This window comes from Gymnoscopelus braueri, assembly GCF_963280865.1.
Source record: "Gymnoscopelus braueri genome assembly, chromosome: 1".
NCBI lineage: Eukaryota > Metazoa > Chordata > Actinopteri > Myctophiformes > Myctophidae > Gymnoscopelus > Gymnoscopelus braueri.
In genome coordinates, this window is record NC_137603.1 from 788,076 (window position 1) to 804,508 (window position 16,433).

The 16,433-nt window shown below is 46.8% G+C and overlaps 1 protein-coding gene and 1 long non-coding RNA gene across 2 annotated transcripts in view; one reads left to right on the forward strand and one right to left on the reverse strand.

Annotated features, from left to right (window-relative positions):
* The first annotated feature begins 104 nt into the window (after positions 1–104).
* Positions 105–16,433, forward strand: part of LOC308092488 — a 21,052-nt gene continuing 4,723 nt past the window's right edge. Inside the window, exon 1 of the long non-coding RNA XR_013933786.1 lies at positions 105–470. This is a non-coding gene — a long non-coding RNA (uncharacterized lncRNA). The remainder of the gene's footprint in view (positions 471–16,433) is intronic.
* The window catches only part of tollip (toll interacting protein), a 39,704-nt gene continuing 29,846 nt past the window's right edge, over positions 6,576–16,433 (reverse strand). The window contains exons 4-6 of the mRNA XM_080438389.1: positions 14,986–15,177; positions 12,896–12,980; positions 6,576–6,928 (exon numbers count right to left, since the gene is read on the reverse strand). Of these exons, the coding sequence (XP_080294515.1) occupies positions 6,657–6,928; positions 12,896–12,980; positions 14,986–15,177 (549 nt within the window). The 3' untranslated portion in view covers positions 6,576–6,656. The remainder of the gene's footprint in view (positions 6,929–12,895; positions 12,981–14,985; positions 15,178–16,433) is intronic.

The following is a 16,433-nucleotide window of genomic DNA, read 5'->3' on the forward strand; positions in this document are numbered from 1 at the left end:
ATATATCTATATCTATATATATATATATATATATATGAGTAATAAAGAAATAAGTATTCGTCAACACAGAAATGCAAATCAAAATGTTTTTTGATTCTTTTTTTAATCATCCACAATTTCTCATTAACAAAGTGAAACAAGAGGAATCATATCTCAAAGTAATAATAATAATGATAATGAATCTATCATGTACATTCAGAGCAGTTGTTTCATGGAAACAACATGAGGACAGTTTGATGTTTGTAGGTTGAAATCCAACTCTAAACAAGCGTTGCCATGTCTGCTTATTATAAGCGACTTTGGGCTCGTTTTTCTGTAAAGTTGCTTGTAAATAGTGGTAATTTGTAGGTAGTTTTTTGGGGCTTGTTTCTAAAGTGTAGTTGATTATTTGGGCTTCCTTCCTAATGGTGTTTAAACCAGTGGTTCTCAAACATGTTCATTTCAAGGACCCCCTACATTAATGTGTATTTGTCTGAATATATTTTGTGCCAAGGACCCCTCATACAAGAAAATTCCACACATTTCACGTTGGTTTAAAAAATAGCAGATCTACAAGCGCGTTGCATTGCAACGTGAGTTAATATACATCGTCAACATCTGTTGGACCACTTTAACCCTATCTGCATTGGCTGTTTAAAAATAGCAGAGATGTAAGCTTGTAGATCTGCTATTAATAAAATAAGAATAATACTCTTGAAATATTTTTTTAAACAACAATTTTAACACATCTGGCATGGGGGTCAGTGGCACAACATATTGTTTAGATGGGGGACAAATACATGTTAATGTAGGGGTCCTTGACATGAACACATGTTAATGTAGGGGTCCTTGACATGAACACATGTTAATGTAGGGGTCCTTGACATGAACACATGTGTCCTTCTGGACTTGGAGGTTTTAGTAAAACATGGAACTTGGGAGCATTTTAAAAATGACAGGAACCCAAAAATAAAGTGGTCAGATTTGCAATCACTGTAAATCACTGTACAACGATAATTCTTCTAAAATCACACAATCAGGTCTTTACAATATTTGACACATAAGATTAATATTTATAATAACAGCTAAGTTCCTCTTCCACGCCACCGTGTAAAAAATATAATATAGCCACGCCCACGTCTTTATGGATTATGAAGCAGAATGAAAACTAAAAAGTAACAAAATGTTACAAATCAAACCTTTGGCGGACGTCAGCGTTCCATACTGTGTGTGTGTGTGTGTGTGTGTGTGTGTGTGTGTGTGTGTGTGTGTGTGTGTGTGTGTGTGTGTGTGTTATCTCTCTATATATATAAACATGTGTGTGTGTTATGTCTATATCTATAGATATATAGATATATAGACAGTTTCTGAAAATGTACTATAGAGTGCCTGTTGCCCATCTGTCCAGCTCTTTAGTAAACAGGAAATACATTTTTAAGTTCGGGATAACACAGTTATCCAATGGTGGGAGGAGAGAGAATTCCTACAGGATACATTGTATTATATAAACATGTATTTTATGTTTGCTAAAGATCATCACTTTGCAGTCGGGTGGAAACCATGCATATTCAAAACCGTTCCATTTTTAATAATTAGTTCAAAAACATAAAAAAAAATGTGAAAATAGCAGATCTACAAGCTGCGTGTAGAGCTTGTAGATCTGCTATTTTCACAACTTTTGTTGGGGTAGGGCATTCCTTTACGAAATAAAACATAACATTTTGAAATATGGAGATACAAGCTTTCTGCCCGACAGCAACTTTTTAACACATTGGGTGCCAGAATTTTATAATAACAGATTACGTTCGGTGGCAGAAATCTCACCGCTAAGCGGTGCGGCGCTGTTTAAGCTGTAGACTCCAAGACGAGAAATCCATGTGAAACAAAGCATGCGTTCATTTTGCACGATGGTCCTGGCTAACGCCTGGAACGATAACATCTCTCACGCGGGTCACAATGGCGCAGCGATCGTGCATACAAAATGAGTCGTTTTCCCCAGCGTAAAAAGTTTGGGAGTTCTAGGGGTTTTAGAGAAGGAGATAGAACGGAAGCGGATGGGAGCCATGTTTTTGGCACGGTGATCCATCTGTCCTTTCCTTCTCAGGATCACCACGGGTGATTCCAGAGCTGCTCCAGCCCCTCCCGTGTTCGGCACCCGATGTGTTAACAAAGAAAAAAAAATCTATCACGTAAACAACCTTTAATTCATACAGTTTACAAGGTTGTTGTTGTTGTTGTTGTTGTTGTTGTTGTTGTTGTTGTCATGTAAAAAAAATAACTCAAATCATCTTTTTGTGATTACTTTATCCATATTTCTTTTTTAAATAATGGGTGAAATTGATTATTAGAGTGAACTATTGCAGCTGTAATGCCCCCCCCCCCCCTCCCCCTCCCTCTCCCTCTGGAAAGCCAAGCGTCTAGACGTCTCCATAATTTACAAACTCAACATTGTATATAATATTGATCTACATTTATACACATTAGACGCTATATATACGCTATCCAACACGGGGAGAAGCAGGATGCGCGCACATACACACCCACATACACACACACACACATGCACGCACGCACACACACACACCGTGGCCGCTGGCGTAGTGGCCCGGGCACCTAAAGGCTACAATGCAGCCCGACGGCGCGTCGCGGTTTCGACTCCCGATCCCCGCCGGCCTTTACTGTGTGTCACTGTCCTTTACTGTGTGTCACTGTCCTTTACTGTGTGTCTCTGTCCTTTACTGTGTGTCACTGTCCTTTACTGTGTGTCACTGTCCTTTACTGTGTGTCACTGTCCTTTACTGTGTGTCTCTGTCCTTTACTGTGTGTCTCTGTCCTTTACTGTGTGTCACTGTCCTTTACTGTGTGTCACTGTCCTTTACTGTGTGTCACTGTCCTTTACTGTGTGTCACTGTCCTTCTGTCAGCCTACTGTCCTTTACTGTGTGTCTCTGTCCTTTACTGTGTGTCACTGTCCTTTACTGTGTGTCACTGTCCTTTACTGTGTGTCACTGTCCTTTACTGTGTGTTACTGTCCTTTACTGTGTGTCACTGTCCTGTCCGCTCAAATAAAAGGCATAAAAAAATCCCAAATATAAATCTTTAAAAAAAGAGAGAATGTACAGGCATGCACATACTGTACGTACACACATACTGTACGTACACACATACTGTACGTACACACATACTGTACGTACAGTGACTTTAGGAGCAGGCTTGGTATAAAACAGCAGGGACACGATGCGATGCGTTTCATTAAAGGATCTACACCATGAATTATTGTTTTATTTTTTATATTTAATATCATATTGTTTATGTCCCTCAAACGTTTTTCAAAAGGTTTGAGCCTAAATCAATCCTCAGATAAACTCATTCCAACTAACTTCTCTCTGGCTTATAAAGCACTTTCACCTGCAATACCACATTGTCCTGTTTGGCACGGGGCGCTATTGAGCCAGTTTGTATGCATGTTATCTCCTGGTTCTGTGTGGAAAATCAGTTTGGTCTGTTTTGAGACCAATTTACAGAAAACCCCAGATTTGCTGTGAAAGCCTGAGTGTTCAAACTGGGGTGTTTTTTGGGATAGAAGAGAGGTGGGGGAGACCAAAAACACACAAAAAAGAAGAAAAAGTTAAAATTCATGGTGTAGTCCCTTTAACATTTAGGGTTTGTGTTGTTCACCCAGATGTTTTTTTTTTTTTTTGTCAGGGAGGCGTAAGGTTTTTACAACGCGAGCGGCACGTTTTGGTAAACCTCAGCAGCACGGCGCAGCGCAGAGCCTTTATGTTGCGCTCGTCGTACGTGCTTTATCAGCTGAGAGATGAAGTATTTACAACTGCGACGTTTGGAAGCGTTTATTTTATTTTATTTTTTATTTTTTCTGCCGAGGGAAACAAACAGCCTGAGTGGACTCTTACTCAATATTTATGTTTGGTATTTAAATATAACAATAAGTGCTCTAGCATATATTTATCACCTCTCTATGTTTTTTTCTTCATTTTTTTTTTATGTACTTCTTCATCTTCCATGACTGTCTATGGATAGGGAAGAGTGGTGGTGGTGGGCGGGTCCAGGGTGAGGGTGGGCGTGTCAGTGGGCGTGGTCACAGCTCCTCAAGTCATCGGCAGCAGTGAGTCGTTGTGGTGGGCGTGGCAGTGGGCGTGGCTACAACTCCTCAGCCATCTGCAGCAAGGAGGAGTTGATGTGGGAGAGGGGGGGGGGGGCGTGGCCAGGGTGTGGTGGGCGTGGCCACAGCTCCTCAGCCATCTTCGGCCGCGAGTTGGTGGGGGCGTGGCCAGGGTGTAGTGGGCGCGGTCGGCGCGTGGCGGGCGTGTGTCAGTGGGCGTGGCTACAACTCCTCAGTCACGGTCAGCAGTAGGGGCGGGACCATAAGCGTTATTGTCGTGAAAAATGATTTTTGGCGAACGTTCCCCCCAGAGCAGGATGCTGGGGGTTCACGTGGTTTAAAACAAAAGTGACATTTTAAGTTTTTAAGCATATTTTCATTATCACGATAATATCGTTAATCGAAAAAAGAAATATTTGCCACAATAATCGGGACGTGTAATTTGCATATCGTCCCCTAGTCAGCAGTGAGTTGATGGGGGCGTGGTCAGTGGGTGTGGTCAGTGGGTGTGGTCAGTGGGTGTGGTCAGTGGGCGGGGCTACAGCTCCTCAGCCATGGTCAGCAGTGAGTTGATGGGGGGCGTGGCCGGTGGGCGGGGCTACAGCTCCTCAGCCATGGTCAGCAGTGAGTTGATGGGGGCGTGGTCGGTGGGCGTGGTCAGTGGGCGTGGCCGGTGGGTGGGGCTACAGCTCCTCAGCCATGGTCAGCAGTGAGTTGATGGGGGCGTGGTCAGTGGGCGTGGCGGTGGGCGGGGCTACAGCTCCTCAGCCATGGTCAGCAGTGAGTTGATGGGGGTGTGGTCAGTGGGCGTGGCCAGTGGGCGGGGCTACAGCTCCTCAGCCATGGTCAGCAGTGAGTTGATGGGGGCGTGGTCAGTGGGCGTGGTCAGTGGGCGGGGCTACAGCTCCTCAGCCATGGTCAGCAGTGAGTTGATGGGGGCGTGGTCAGTGGGCGTGGTCAGTGGGCGGGGCTACAGCTCCTCAGCCATGGTCAGCAGTGAGTTGATGGGGGCGTGGTCAGTGGGCGTGGTCAGTGGGCGGGGCTACAGCTCCTCAGCCATGGTCAGCAGTGAGTTGATGGGGGCGTGGTCAGTGGGTGTGGTCAGTGGGCGGGGCTACAGCTCCTCAGCCATGGTCAGCAGTGAGTTGATGGGGGCGTGGTCAGTGGGTGTGGTCAGTGGGCGTGGCCAGTGGGTGGGGCTACAGCTCCTCAGCCATGGTCAGCAGTGAGTTGATGGGGGCGTGGTCAGTGGGCGGGGCTACAGCTCCTCAGCCATGGTCAGCAGTGAGTTGATGGGGGCGTGGTCAGTGGGCGGGGCTACAGCTCCTCAGCCATGGTCAGCAGTGAGTTGATGGGGGCGTGGTCAGTGGGCGTGGTCAGTGGGCGGGGCTACAGCTCCTCAGCCATGGTCAGCAGTGAGTTGATGGGGGCGTGGTCAGTGGGCGGGGCTACAGCTCCTCAGCCATGGTCAGCAGTGAGTTGATGTGGGTGTGGTCAGTGGGCGTGGCCAGTGGGTGGGGCTACAGCTCCTCAGCCATGGTCAGCAGTGAGTTGATGGGGGCGTGGTCAGTGGGCGGGGCTACAGCTCCTCAGCCATGGTCAGCAGTGAGTTGATGGGGGCGTGGTCAGTGGGCGTGGTCAGTGGGCGGGGCTACAGCTCCTCAGCCATGGTCAGCAGTGAGTTGATGGGGGCGTGGTCAGTGGGCGGGGCTACAGCTCCTCAGCCATGGTCAGCAGTGAGTTGATGGGGGCGTGGTCAGTGGGCGGGGCTACAGCTCCTCAGCCATGGTCAGCAGTGAGTTGATGGGGGCGTGGTCAGTGGGCGTGGTCAGTGGGCGGGGCTACAGCTCCTCAGCCATGGTCAGCAGTGAGTTGATGGGGGCGTGGTCAGTGGGCGGGGCTACAGCTCCTCAGCCATGGTCAGCAGTGAGTTGATGGGGGCGTGGTCAGTGGGCGGGGCTACAGCTCCTCAGCCATGGTCAGCAGTGAGTTGATGGGGGCGTGGTCAGTGGGCGTGGCCAGTGGGCGGGGCTACAGCTCCTCAGCCATGGTCAGCAGTGAGTTGATGGGGGCGTGGTCAGTGGGCGGGGCTACAGCTCCTCAGCCATGGTCAGCAGTGAGTTGATGGGGGCGTGGTCAGTGGGCGTGGTCAGTGGGCGGGGCTACAGCTCCTCAGCCATGGTCAGCAGTGAGTTGATGGGGGCGTGGTCAGTGGGCGTGGCCAGTGGGCGGGGCTACAGCTCCTCAGCCATGGTCAGCAGTGAGTTGATGGGGGCGTGGCCAGTGGGCGGGGCTACAGCTCCTCAGCCATGGTCAGCAGTGAGTTGATGGGGGCGTGGTCAGTGGGCGTGGTCAGTGGGCGGGGCTACAGCTCCTCAGCCATGGTCAGCAGTGAGTTGATGGGGGCGTGGTCAGTGGGCGGGGCTACAGCTCCTCAGCCATGGTCAGCAGTGAGTTGATGGGGGCGTGGTCAGTGGGCGGGGCTACAGCTCCTCAGCCATGGTCAGCAGTGAGTTGATGGGGGCGTGGTCAGTGGGCGTGGTCAGTGGGCGGGGCTACAGCTCCTCAGCCATGGTCAGCAGTGAGTTGATGGCCTGGTCTTTGTCTCCTCTCTGAGCCTCCAGAACGCTCCTCACCACCTCCCTGTCCAGGTTGGGGAACATGTCCTGCAACGCCTTCAGCTCCTCCTCCTCCACGCAGAACACGCCCCCCTGCTGCTGGGCCACGCCCCCCTGCTGCTGGGCCACGCCCCCCTGCTGCTGGGGCACGCCCATGGCCGGCGGCATGCCCATGGGCACCATGCCCTGGTTGTAGACCGCTGGCACACCTGTAAATACACACAAATACACACATGTGTGACTGAGGCTGGAGGTGAGCAGAAACAATTCAATTCAATTCAAACAACTTTATTTTCCTTTCGGAACTTCGTTTGTGCAGTGGTTAAAAGACAAACATACATATAGTCAATACATATATACCTATGTCCCTATAAAAGGCACACAGTTCATTTAAAACTACTACTTAAAAGCATGATAAAACTTAAAAGCATGATAAAAAATAATATATTATATTGCAACCCATGTGTTAGCGTGTACACTACTAGCGTCCATCAGGTGGAATAGTCCAACGTGTTTGAGGGAGGGAGGGAGGGGGGGGGCCTCCACCAGACCTAGATGTTCAGCAGTCTGATGGAGGTAGGTACAAAGCTATCTGAGCCCCTTTTTGAGAGTTTCGAAGCTCTGTAACGACGGCCTGAGGGCATCAGTTTGTAGTGTGTATGAAGTGTGTGTGTATTGTCCTGAACTATTTGAGAGGCCTTCTTTACTGTCCGTTTCTTGTGGATGCTGCTGAGTGGCTCCTGGTCCTTCCCAAACAACGACTCTCTCACTGCCAAGAATGACTTAGGAAAAAAATATATATATATTTTTATTTTTTTTTCAGAACCCAAGATATCATGATCTGAAGATTTGCTGCTCCATTCACTTCCTGTTTAACGTATAACTTTAAAAGGCTGTATCTCGGCTCCTGTGTACTTTTCTGTTACTATGTATTTTTAGCTGAGACGTGTTATTTTCAGACGTATAAAAGCCAACGGGAGGTCGCCATGACATTTTCTTTTTCTTGGTTGAAGCACAGTGAAACCCTCAGTGATTAGCAACCATCAGGGGATCCATCATACTGGAGATAAATATTCTGTGACTATTTCAAAAGGTAAGAGAATCTAAAGATGGCTGGCAGTGGATGCACGCAGCCAGAAATAAGTCTGGCAGTGAAAGAGTTAACTCTTTGCCTGTGACTGACGAAATTTCTCGCTAAGGCGCGGCCTGCCATTGACCAGTCCAGTTTGACCAGATTTTGTGGTTTTCCACCAGATGGCACTGTTCGCTAACCTATGAATGATGCCTCCCTCGCCTGACAGAGAAAGAGACCCAGAAATTACGTCATTTAAAAAAAAAAACTGCTCTTCCCGTTTATTGGTTGTGGGAAAATGGCTTTGTCTCTGTTTCTGTTGCTTTTTGGCAAAAACATTCAACTGGCCGCAACTATGGAACGGATTGCTGCGACCGGAATGTTTATCATCTCGGATTCACTGGCCGTGGCTTGACATTATTCTGTAAAACTCTGGCAGTTAAAGAGTTAACACAGTTCTAAAGTTGAAGAAGCTTTTCATTCCAACAGATAGCCCTTTTAGAGTCATTAAATGGTTACAATTATATTGCAAACAAGGGTTGCTTTGTGTGTTTCTGTGTGTGTTTTGTGGGCGTGGAGATTAGCCTACATGCAGGCTCAACATGGGCATGAAAGGTGTCGATTGGTTCAATGGCTGCATTGTTCTCAGGTTTCACCCTCTGAGCCCCGCCTCTAATAGGGTTAGGGTGTCTCTGTGTTGACATGTAGCTCCGCCTCTAATAGGGTTAGTGTGTCTCTGTGTTGACATGTAGCTCCGCCTCTAATAGGGTTAGGGTGTCTCTGTGTTTACATGTAGCTCCTCCTCTAATAGGGTTAGTGTGTCTGTGTTTACATGTAGCTCCTCCTCTAATAGGGTTAGTGTGTCTCTGTGTTTACATGTAGCTCCTCCTCTAATAGGGTTAGGGTGTCTCTGTGTTTACATGTAGCTCCTCCTCTAATAGGGTTAGTGTGTCATGTAGCTCCTCCTCTAATAGGGTTAGTGGGTCATGTAGCTCCTCCTCTAATAGGGTTAGTCTCTGTGTTTACATGTAGCTCCTCCTCTAATAGGGTTAGTGTGTCTCTGTGTTTACATGTAGCTCCTCCTCTAATAGGGTTAGGGTGTCTCTGTGTTTACATGTAGCTCCTCCTCTAATAGGGTTAGGGTGTCTCTGTGTTTACATGTAGCTCCGCCTCTAATAGGGTTAGTGTGTCTCTGTGTTTACATGTAGCTCCTCCTCTAATAGGGTTAGAGTGTCTCTGTGTTTACATGTAGCTCCTCCTCTAATAGGGTTAGGGTGTCTCTGTGTTTACATGTAGCTCCTCCTCTAATAGGGTTAGAGTGTCTGTGTTTACATGTAGCCCCGCCTCTAATAGGGTTAGGGTGTCTCTGTGTTTACATGTAGCTCCTCCTCTAATAGGGTTAGGGTGTCTCTGTGTTTACATGTAGCTCCTCCTCTAATAGGGTTAGAGTGTCTGTGTTTACATGTAGCCCCGCCTCTAATAGGGTTAGGGTGTCTCTGTGTTTACATGTAGCTCCTCCTCTAATAGGGTTAGAGTGTCTCTGTGTTTACATGTAGCCCCTCCTCTAATAGGGTTAGGGTGTCTCTGTGTTTACATGTAGCTCCTCCTCTAATAGGGTTAGAGTGTCTGTGTTTACATGTAGCCCCGCCTCTAATAGGGTTAGGGTGTCTCTGTGTTTACATGTAGCTCCTCCTCTAATAGGGTTAGGGTGTCTCTGTGTTTACATGTAGCCCCGCCTCTAATAGGGTTAGGGTGTCTCTGTGTTTACATGTAGCTCCGCCTCTAATAGGGTTAGAGTGTCTCTGTGTTTACATGTAGCTCCTCCTCTAATAGGGTTAGGGTGTCTCTGTGTTTACATGTAGCTCCTCCTCTAATAGGGTTAGGGTGTCTCTGTGTTTACATGTAGCCCCGCCTCTAATAGGGTTAGTGTGTCTCTGTGTTTACATGTAGCTCCTCCTCTAATAGGGTTAGAGTGTCTCTGTGTTTACATGTAGCTCCTCCTCTAATAGGGTTAGTGTGTCTCTGTGTTTACATGTAGGAGGAGCCAGGTGTTGCCAGGTCTGATTATTACAATTTTCCCCCAAGATTGAATTTGAAAATAGCGACACAACCAGGTCTGGAATTTGGTCCTTTTAGGGGCGTGGCCACTTGGCCTTTGGTGTTGTAATGTTTTGGAGGCACAAAGGGGCAGGAAGGCCATCCAAAAAAATAATAAGTTCTATCACGGGCTATAAAGCAAAGAACAGCCAGGCAGTGGAGGGGGATGTAAGGCCAATGAGTTCAACCTTTTTTATAATAGCTTTAGCTCAGCGGCCAATGCCGGCCCTGTACCACCAGGCACAGCTCAGTCACCCCCCCACCCCCCCCACCCCCATCATCTCAGCAGTGGCCTCTCCTTCTACTTCTCCATCTCCACCACTGGACTGCAATACCATCACCGCAGCTGCACCGCCGGTCACACCTGCACCTCCTCCACTGTTCATTACAGTGGAGGAGGTTAGGGAGGCCCTGGGGAGGCTGCACCCTGGAAAGGCAGCAGGCCCAGATGGTGTGGAGACTGCTTAGGGCGTGTGCTGCCCAACTGGCCGAGCCCTTACAGAAGATATACAACCTGAGTCTTCAAAGTGGGAGGGTCCCGGTTCTGTGGAAAACATCATGTCTTGTGCCGGTACCCGAGGTAGGGCGGCCAGGGTGAGCCAAAAGACTACAGACCGGTGGCCCTCACATCACACATCATGAAGACTACAGACCGGTGGCCCTCACATCACACATCATGAAGACTACAGACCGGTGGCCCTCACATCACACATCATGAAGACTACAGACCGGTGGCCCTCACATCACACATCATGAAGTCTACAGACCGGTGGCCCTCACATCACACATCATGAAGACTACAGACCGGTGGCCCTCACATCACACATCATGAAGACTACAGACCGGTGGCCCTCACATCACACATCATGAAGACTACAGACCGGTGGCCCTCACATCACACATCATGAAGACTACAGACCGGTGGCCCTCACATCACACATCATGAAGACTACAGACCGGTGGCCCTCACATCACACATCATGAAGTCTACAGACCGGTGGCCCTCACATCACACATCATGAAGACTACAGACCGGTGGCCCTCACATCACACATCATGAAGTCTACAGACCGGTGGCCCTCACATCACACATCATGAAGACTACAGACCGGTGGCCCTCACATCACACATCATGAAGACCCTGGAGAGGCTGCTTCTCTGTAAACTGAGACCACAGGTCAATGCCATGCTTGACCCCCTGCAGTTTGCATACCAGGAACACTTAGGCGTGGAGGATGCTCTCCTCTACCTGCTCCATCGAGTCCATTCTCACCTGGATAAGCCGGGTCGATATGCGAGGATTATGTTCTTTGACTTTTCAAGTGCATTCATTACCATCCAACCCTCCATACTCGGAGACAAGCTCGATGGGATGGGGGTGGACCCCTCCTTTGTGAACTGGATGACAGACTACCTGACAGGACGACCACAGTATGTCAGGCTGGGGAACTGTGTCTCGGGGACGCTGTTGAGCAACACGGGGGCTCCACAGGGGACTGTGTTGGCTCCCTTCCTGTTCACACTGTACACGTCGGACTTTAAGTACAACTCTGAGTCCTGTTTCATTCAGAAATATTCTGATGATACAGCCATTGTGGTGTGTGTCAAGGATGGGCAGGAGGAGGAATACAGGGACCTGACAAAGGCCTTCGGGGAATGGAGTGAAAGGAACTGCCTCCTACTAAATACCACCAAGACTAAGGAGATGGTGGTGGATTACCGGAGGAACAAGCCCGCTCTTCTTCAGCCTGTCAACGTCCAAGGGACAGCTATTGAGCAGGTACAGTCCTACAAGTATCTGGGAGTTCACCTGGATGAGAACCTGGACTGGGCTCTGAACACCGATGTTGTCTATAAAAAGACACAGAGCAGGCTCTTTTTCTTGAGGAGGCTTAGGTCTTTTGACGTGTGCAGCAGAATGCTGCATATGTTCTACCAGTCAGCAGTGGCAAGTGTCCTGTTCTATGCTGCAGTCTGCTGGGGAGGCAGTGTGATGGACAAGGATGCTAAGCGGCTGAACAAACTGGTGAAGAAGGCGGGCTCAGTACTGGGAGAGAGGCCGGACTCACTGGAGGCTGTTGTGGAGAGATGTATACACAAGAAGAGGAGGGCCATAATGGACAATGTGGGTCATCCTCTCCACAACATCCTGGCAGGTCAAAAAAGCAGTCGTAAGGACCTGTTCCGTTCATTGCCCTGCAAGAACGATCGTTTTAAGAACACTTTTGTTCCAACAGCAATCAGGCTCTTCAACTCCATGACCAGCCGCTAGGCCTATGAACTGGACTAATGGACTAATGGTCTAGTTATTTATTTATGGGTCTATGTGCAATGACAATGACAAAGGATGATTTTTATTCCCAGTGACACCTTTTAAATGCTTTTTTTATGCTTATTTCATAATATATCTTTTATATTTGTCCTCTCTCAGTTTTAACCTGTGCCCCCCCCCCTTTTTTGTGATGTGTTTTTAACTAACCTTGCCTGTATGAGCTATGGGATATCTGAATGTCCCCTCAGGGATCAATAAAGTATCTATCTATCTATCTATCTATCTATCTATCTATCTATCTATCTATCTATCTTCAGCCCTGGACTTCACTGACTGAAGTAGGGGTCACATTAATCACATGATCTGCAATGGAGGATCACTAGAAATATTATTGGTCCCGTCGTTAGACGGGACCCTCGACCATCGCCCACCGCAAACCCCCCACCCCCCCTTTGTTTACATCCTGGTCCTCGTGGAGGATCTACAGCTCTAAACAGATACAACACAGAGATGTGTGTGAGGATCTACAGCTCTAAACAGACACAACACAGAGATGTGTGTGAGGATCTACAGCTCTAAACAGACACAACACAGAGATGTGTGTGAGGATCTACAGAGAGAGAGAGAGAGAGAGAGAGAGAGAGAGAGAGAGAGAGAGAGAGAGAGAGAGAGAGAGAGAGAGAGAGAGAGAGAGAGGTGACAGTGTGTTGTGTGTGGGGGGGGGGGGGGTCCTACCAGTGATGGGGACGTAGCCCACCCCCTGCTGGTAGACGGAGGGCATCAGGACCACCGGCTGGTTCATCATGCCCGCTGGCACAGACTGGCACCAAGACATGACAGCACACCACCAGGAGAGGGCGACAGAGAGCACAATGCAACACATTATACACAAGACTGAGTCTGTGTGTGTGAGTGTGAGTGTGAGTGTGAGTGTGTGTGTGTGTGTGAGTGTGAGTGTGAGTGAGTGTGTGTGTGTGTGTGTGTGTGTGTGTGTGAGTGTGTGTGTGTGTGTGTGTGTGTGTGTAACTCACAGCGTAACTAAGCACTAGGTTGATCATGTATAGTGTGTATATTGTATGTAGTGTGTATGTAGTGTGTATGTAGTGTGTAGTAGTGTGTAGTAGTGTGTAACTCACAGCGTAACTAAGGACCAGGTTGATCATGTATAGTGTGTATAGTGTGTATATTGTATGTAGTGTGTATGTAGTGTGTAGTAGTGTGTAACTCACAGTGTAACTAAGCACCAGGTTAATCATGTATAGTGTGTATAGTGTGTATATTATGTATAGTGTGTATGTAGTGTGTAGTAGTGTGTAACTCACAGCGTAACTAAGGACCAGGTTGATCATGTATAGTGTGTATATTATGTATAATGTGTATGTAGTGTGTAGTAGTGTGTAACTCACAGCGTAACTAAGCACCAGGTTGATCATGTATAGTGTGTATATTATGTATAATGTGTATGTAGTGTGTAGTAGTGTGTAACTCACAGCGTAACTAAGCACCAGGTTGATCATGTATAGTGTGTATATTATGTATAATGTGTATGTAGTGTGTAGTAGTGTGTAACTCACAGCGTAACTAAGCACCAGGTTGATCATGTATAGTGTGTATATTATGTATAATGTGTATGTAGTGTGTAGTAGTGTGTAACTCACAGCGTAACTAAGCACCAGGTTAATCATGTATAGTGTGTATATTATGTATAATGTGTATGTAGTGTGTAGTAGTGTGTAACTCACAGCGTAACTAAGCACCAGGTTGATCATGTATAGTGTGTATATTATGTATAATGTGTATGTAGTGTGTAGTAGTGTGTAACTCACAGCGTAACTAAGCACCAGGTTGATCATGTATAGTGTGTATATTATGTATAGTGTGTATGTAGTGCAGGGGTGCCCATTACGTCGATCGCGATCGACCAGTAGACCGCAGAGGCTGCGCAGGTAGACCACCTGCAATGCCCCTGCAGGCTCTAGGTGGCGCTGTGGCAGAAAACGGTGGCGCGGCGCTAAATGGGGGGGGGGCGCCAGGAAAAATATTGAAACAGTCCTAACGCCTTAAAGTATTTTCATTAACTCATTCACTGCCACAATTATTGCTGGCCGCGTTTGCCCACTGCCAGAGATTTTTCATTTAAAAAAAAAAGTACTCAGGAGCCGAGATACAGAATTTTTAAGTTTTAAGTTAACAAGGAAGTGGATGGGAGTGTAGATCTTTAAACAATCATATCTCCTTGGTCTTTGGGTCAAATTTGAAAAAAAAACTAAAAAAAAAAAAAAAAAAAAAAAATTAATTTTTTTCAAAAAAAAAAAATTACGTTTTTTACGTCAGTGGCAGGATTGGTAAACGGGACAAATTACGTTTTTTACGTCAGTGGCAGTGAATGAGTTAATGGGATAATAATTATTTGTTGGTTGGTAAATAAAATGAATGAATTACATTTTTTTTAATAATAAATCGGTAAAATCAGGCAAAAATAATAATTAAATAACCTAATCCTGACCCTAACCCTAAAACCGAAATAAAGTAACCAAAAAACGGAAAAGAAACTAACAAAAACCACCCAAACCCCCCCCCAAAAAAAATGAAAATCCACCCAAAACCACGCAAATTTCGCCCACCATGCCTACCACTCATGCACGCGCGAGTGGTAGATCACCTTGAGCTGGCAATTTCAATAGTAGAACTCAAGTTAAAAAAGTGTGGGCACCCCTGGTGTGTAGTAGTGTGTAACTCACAGCGTAACTAAGGACCAGGTTAATCATGTATAGTGTGTATATTATGTATAGTGTGTATGTAGTGTGTAGTAGTGTGTAACTCACAGCGTAACTAAGCACCAGGTTGATCATGCCCTCCTTGTCGTCTCCTTGTCTTCCACTCAGGCTGAACCACTCATCCACCACGGCCCCGCCCCCCTGGGGGCCTCCACACTGCTGCCCCCCGGTGGCCTCTCTGAGACTGCCGGGGATGGAGACGTGAGTCCAGGCTATCCTGTCGTCCATGGAGAATGCTCTCTGTCTCACACACACACACACACACACACACACACACACACACACACACACACACACACACACACACACACACACACACACACACACACACACACACATTAACTAACTAGATAAAGTGCAGGTCAGGTAGGTTATTATGGCCTCCTGGTGGCGCTATAACAGGCCAATGTGAAAAGGGTGTCGTTTCTTCTTTAGGCCTTTCATGGCAATCAGACACTGACTGCATTCATGATTTGAGGCATTTTGTTCCACAAATGTGTTTTGATAAATTAGACCTGCTGGTGGCGCTATAAACAGGCCAATGTGAAAAGGGTTGCATTTCTTTCTCTGCCTAGTGGGAATGAGTGTGTGAGATTTCATGTAAATTGCAAACTGTGTTCATGATTTGAGGCATTTTGTTCAAAACGAACCAATCCTGCAAACTTTGGAAGCCAACCTTAGCCAATCAGGGTGGAATATGGCTAAAACTAAATAAAAAAAGGCACACCTGCAGGTGTCTCGCTCAAAAGGAGTGTGAATACCAACAGAATGCACAGGATCACAGTGGAAACAAGGCCTGTGTTACCATTTAGCACCAATTAATAATCATACCACTGAACTATTTACTGTACTGTACTATTTACTGTACTGTACTATTTACTGTACTGTACTATTTACAAACTGTTAATAAACTATTTCATCATTCTAACCCTATGTTATGTTATGATGATGATGTGATGATGTTATGTTATGATGATGATGTGATGATGTTATGTTATGATGATGATGTGATGATGTTATGTTACACACATTTAGCATGTGTTGCTCATTCCACCATTTTCAGGATCCTTACAAGTTATACCTCGTTGTAAAGGTGACTAAGCAACGATAACAACCATATAAAATACAATCACTTGTACCTTTTATTATTAAAGGTAACCCTAACCCAGGTATACCAAAATGGCCAAAACTCAAACATCCAAAATCAGAGAAATTGGCAGTTTTTTAGATGTTTTGTCCATTATCTCTGGATCAGTTTAAAGCTTGTTGGATGCGTGACTTTGAGGACATTAAGCACATAATGACAAATTTTTCCAGGTTTTTGAGGGGGTTTCGGGCCAAAAATGTTGGTAATTGTTCGGGACGGCCCAGTTAGGGCCCAGTCAGGGCCCAGTTAGGGCCCAGTTAGGGCCCGGTTAGGGCCGGGCCTTCATTTTCAGGCCCGTTGAGAACTCTTAATTGAAGGGGAGAAGTAATAATTGAGTTCAGTGGAATCC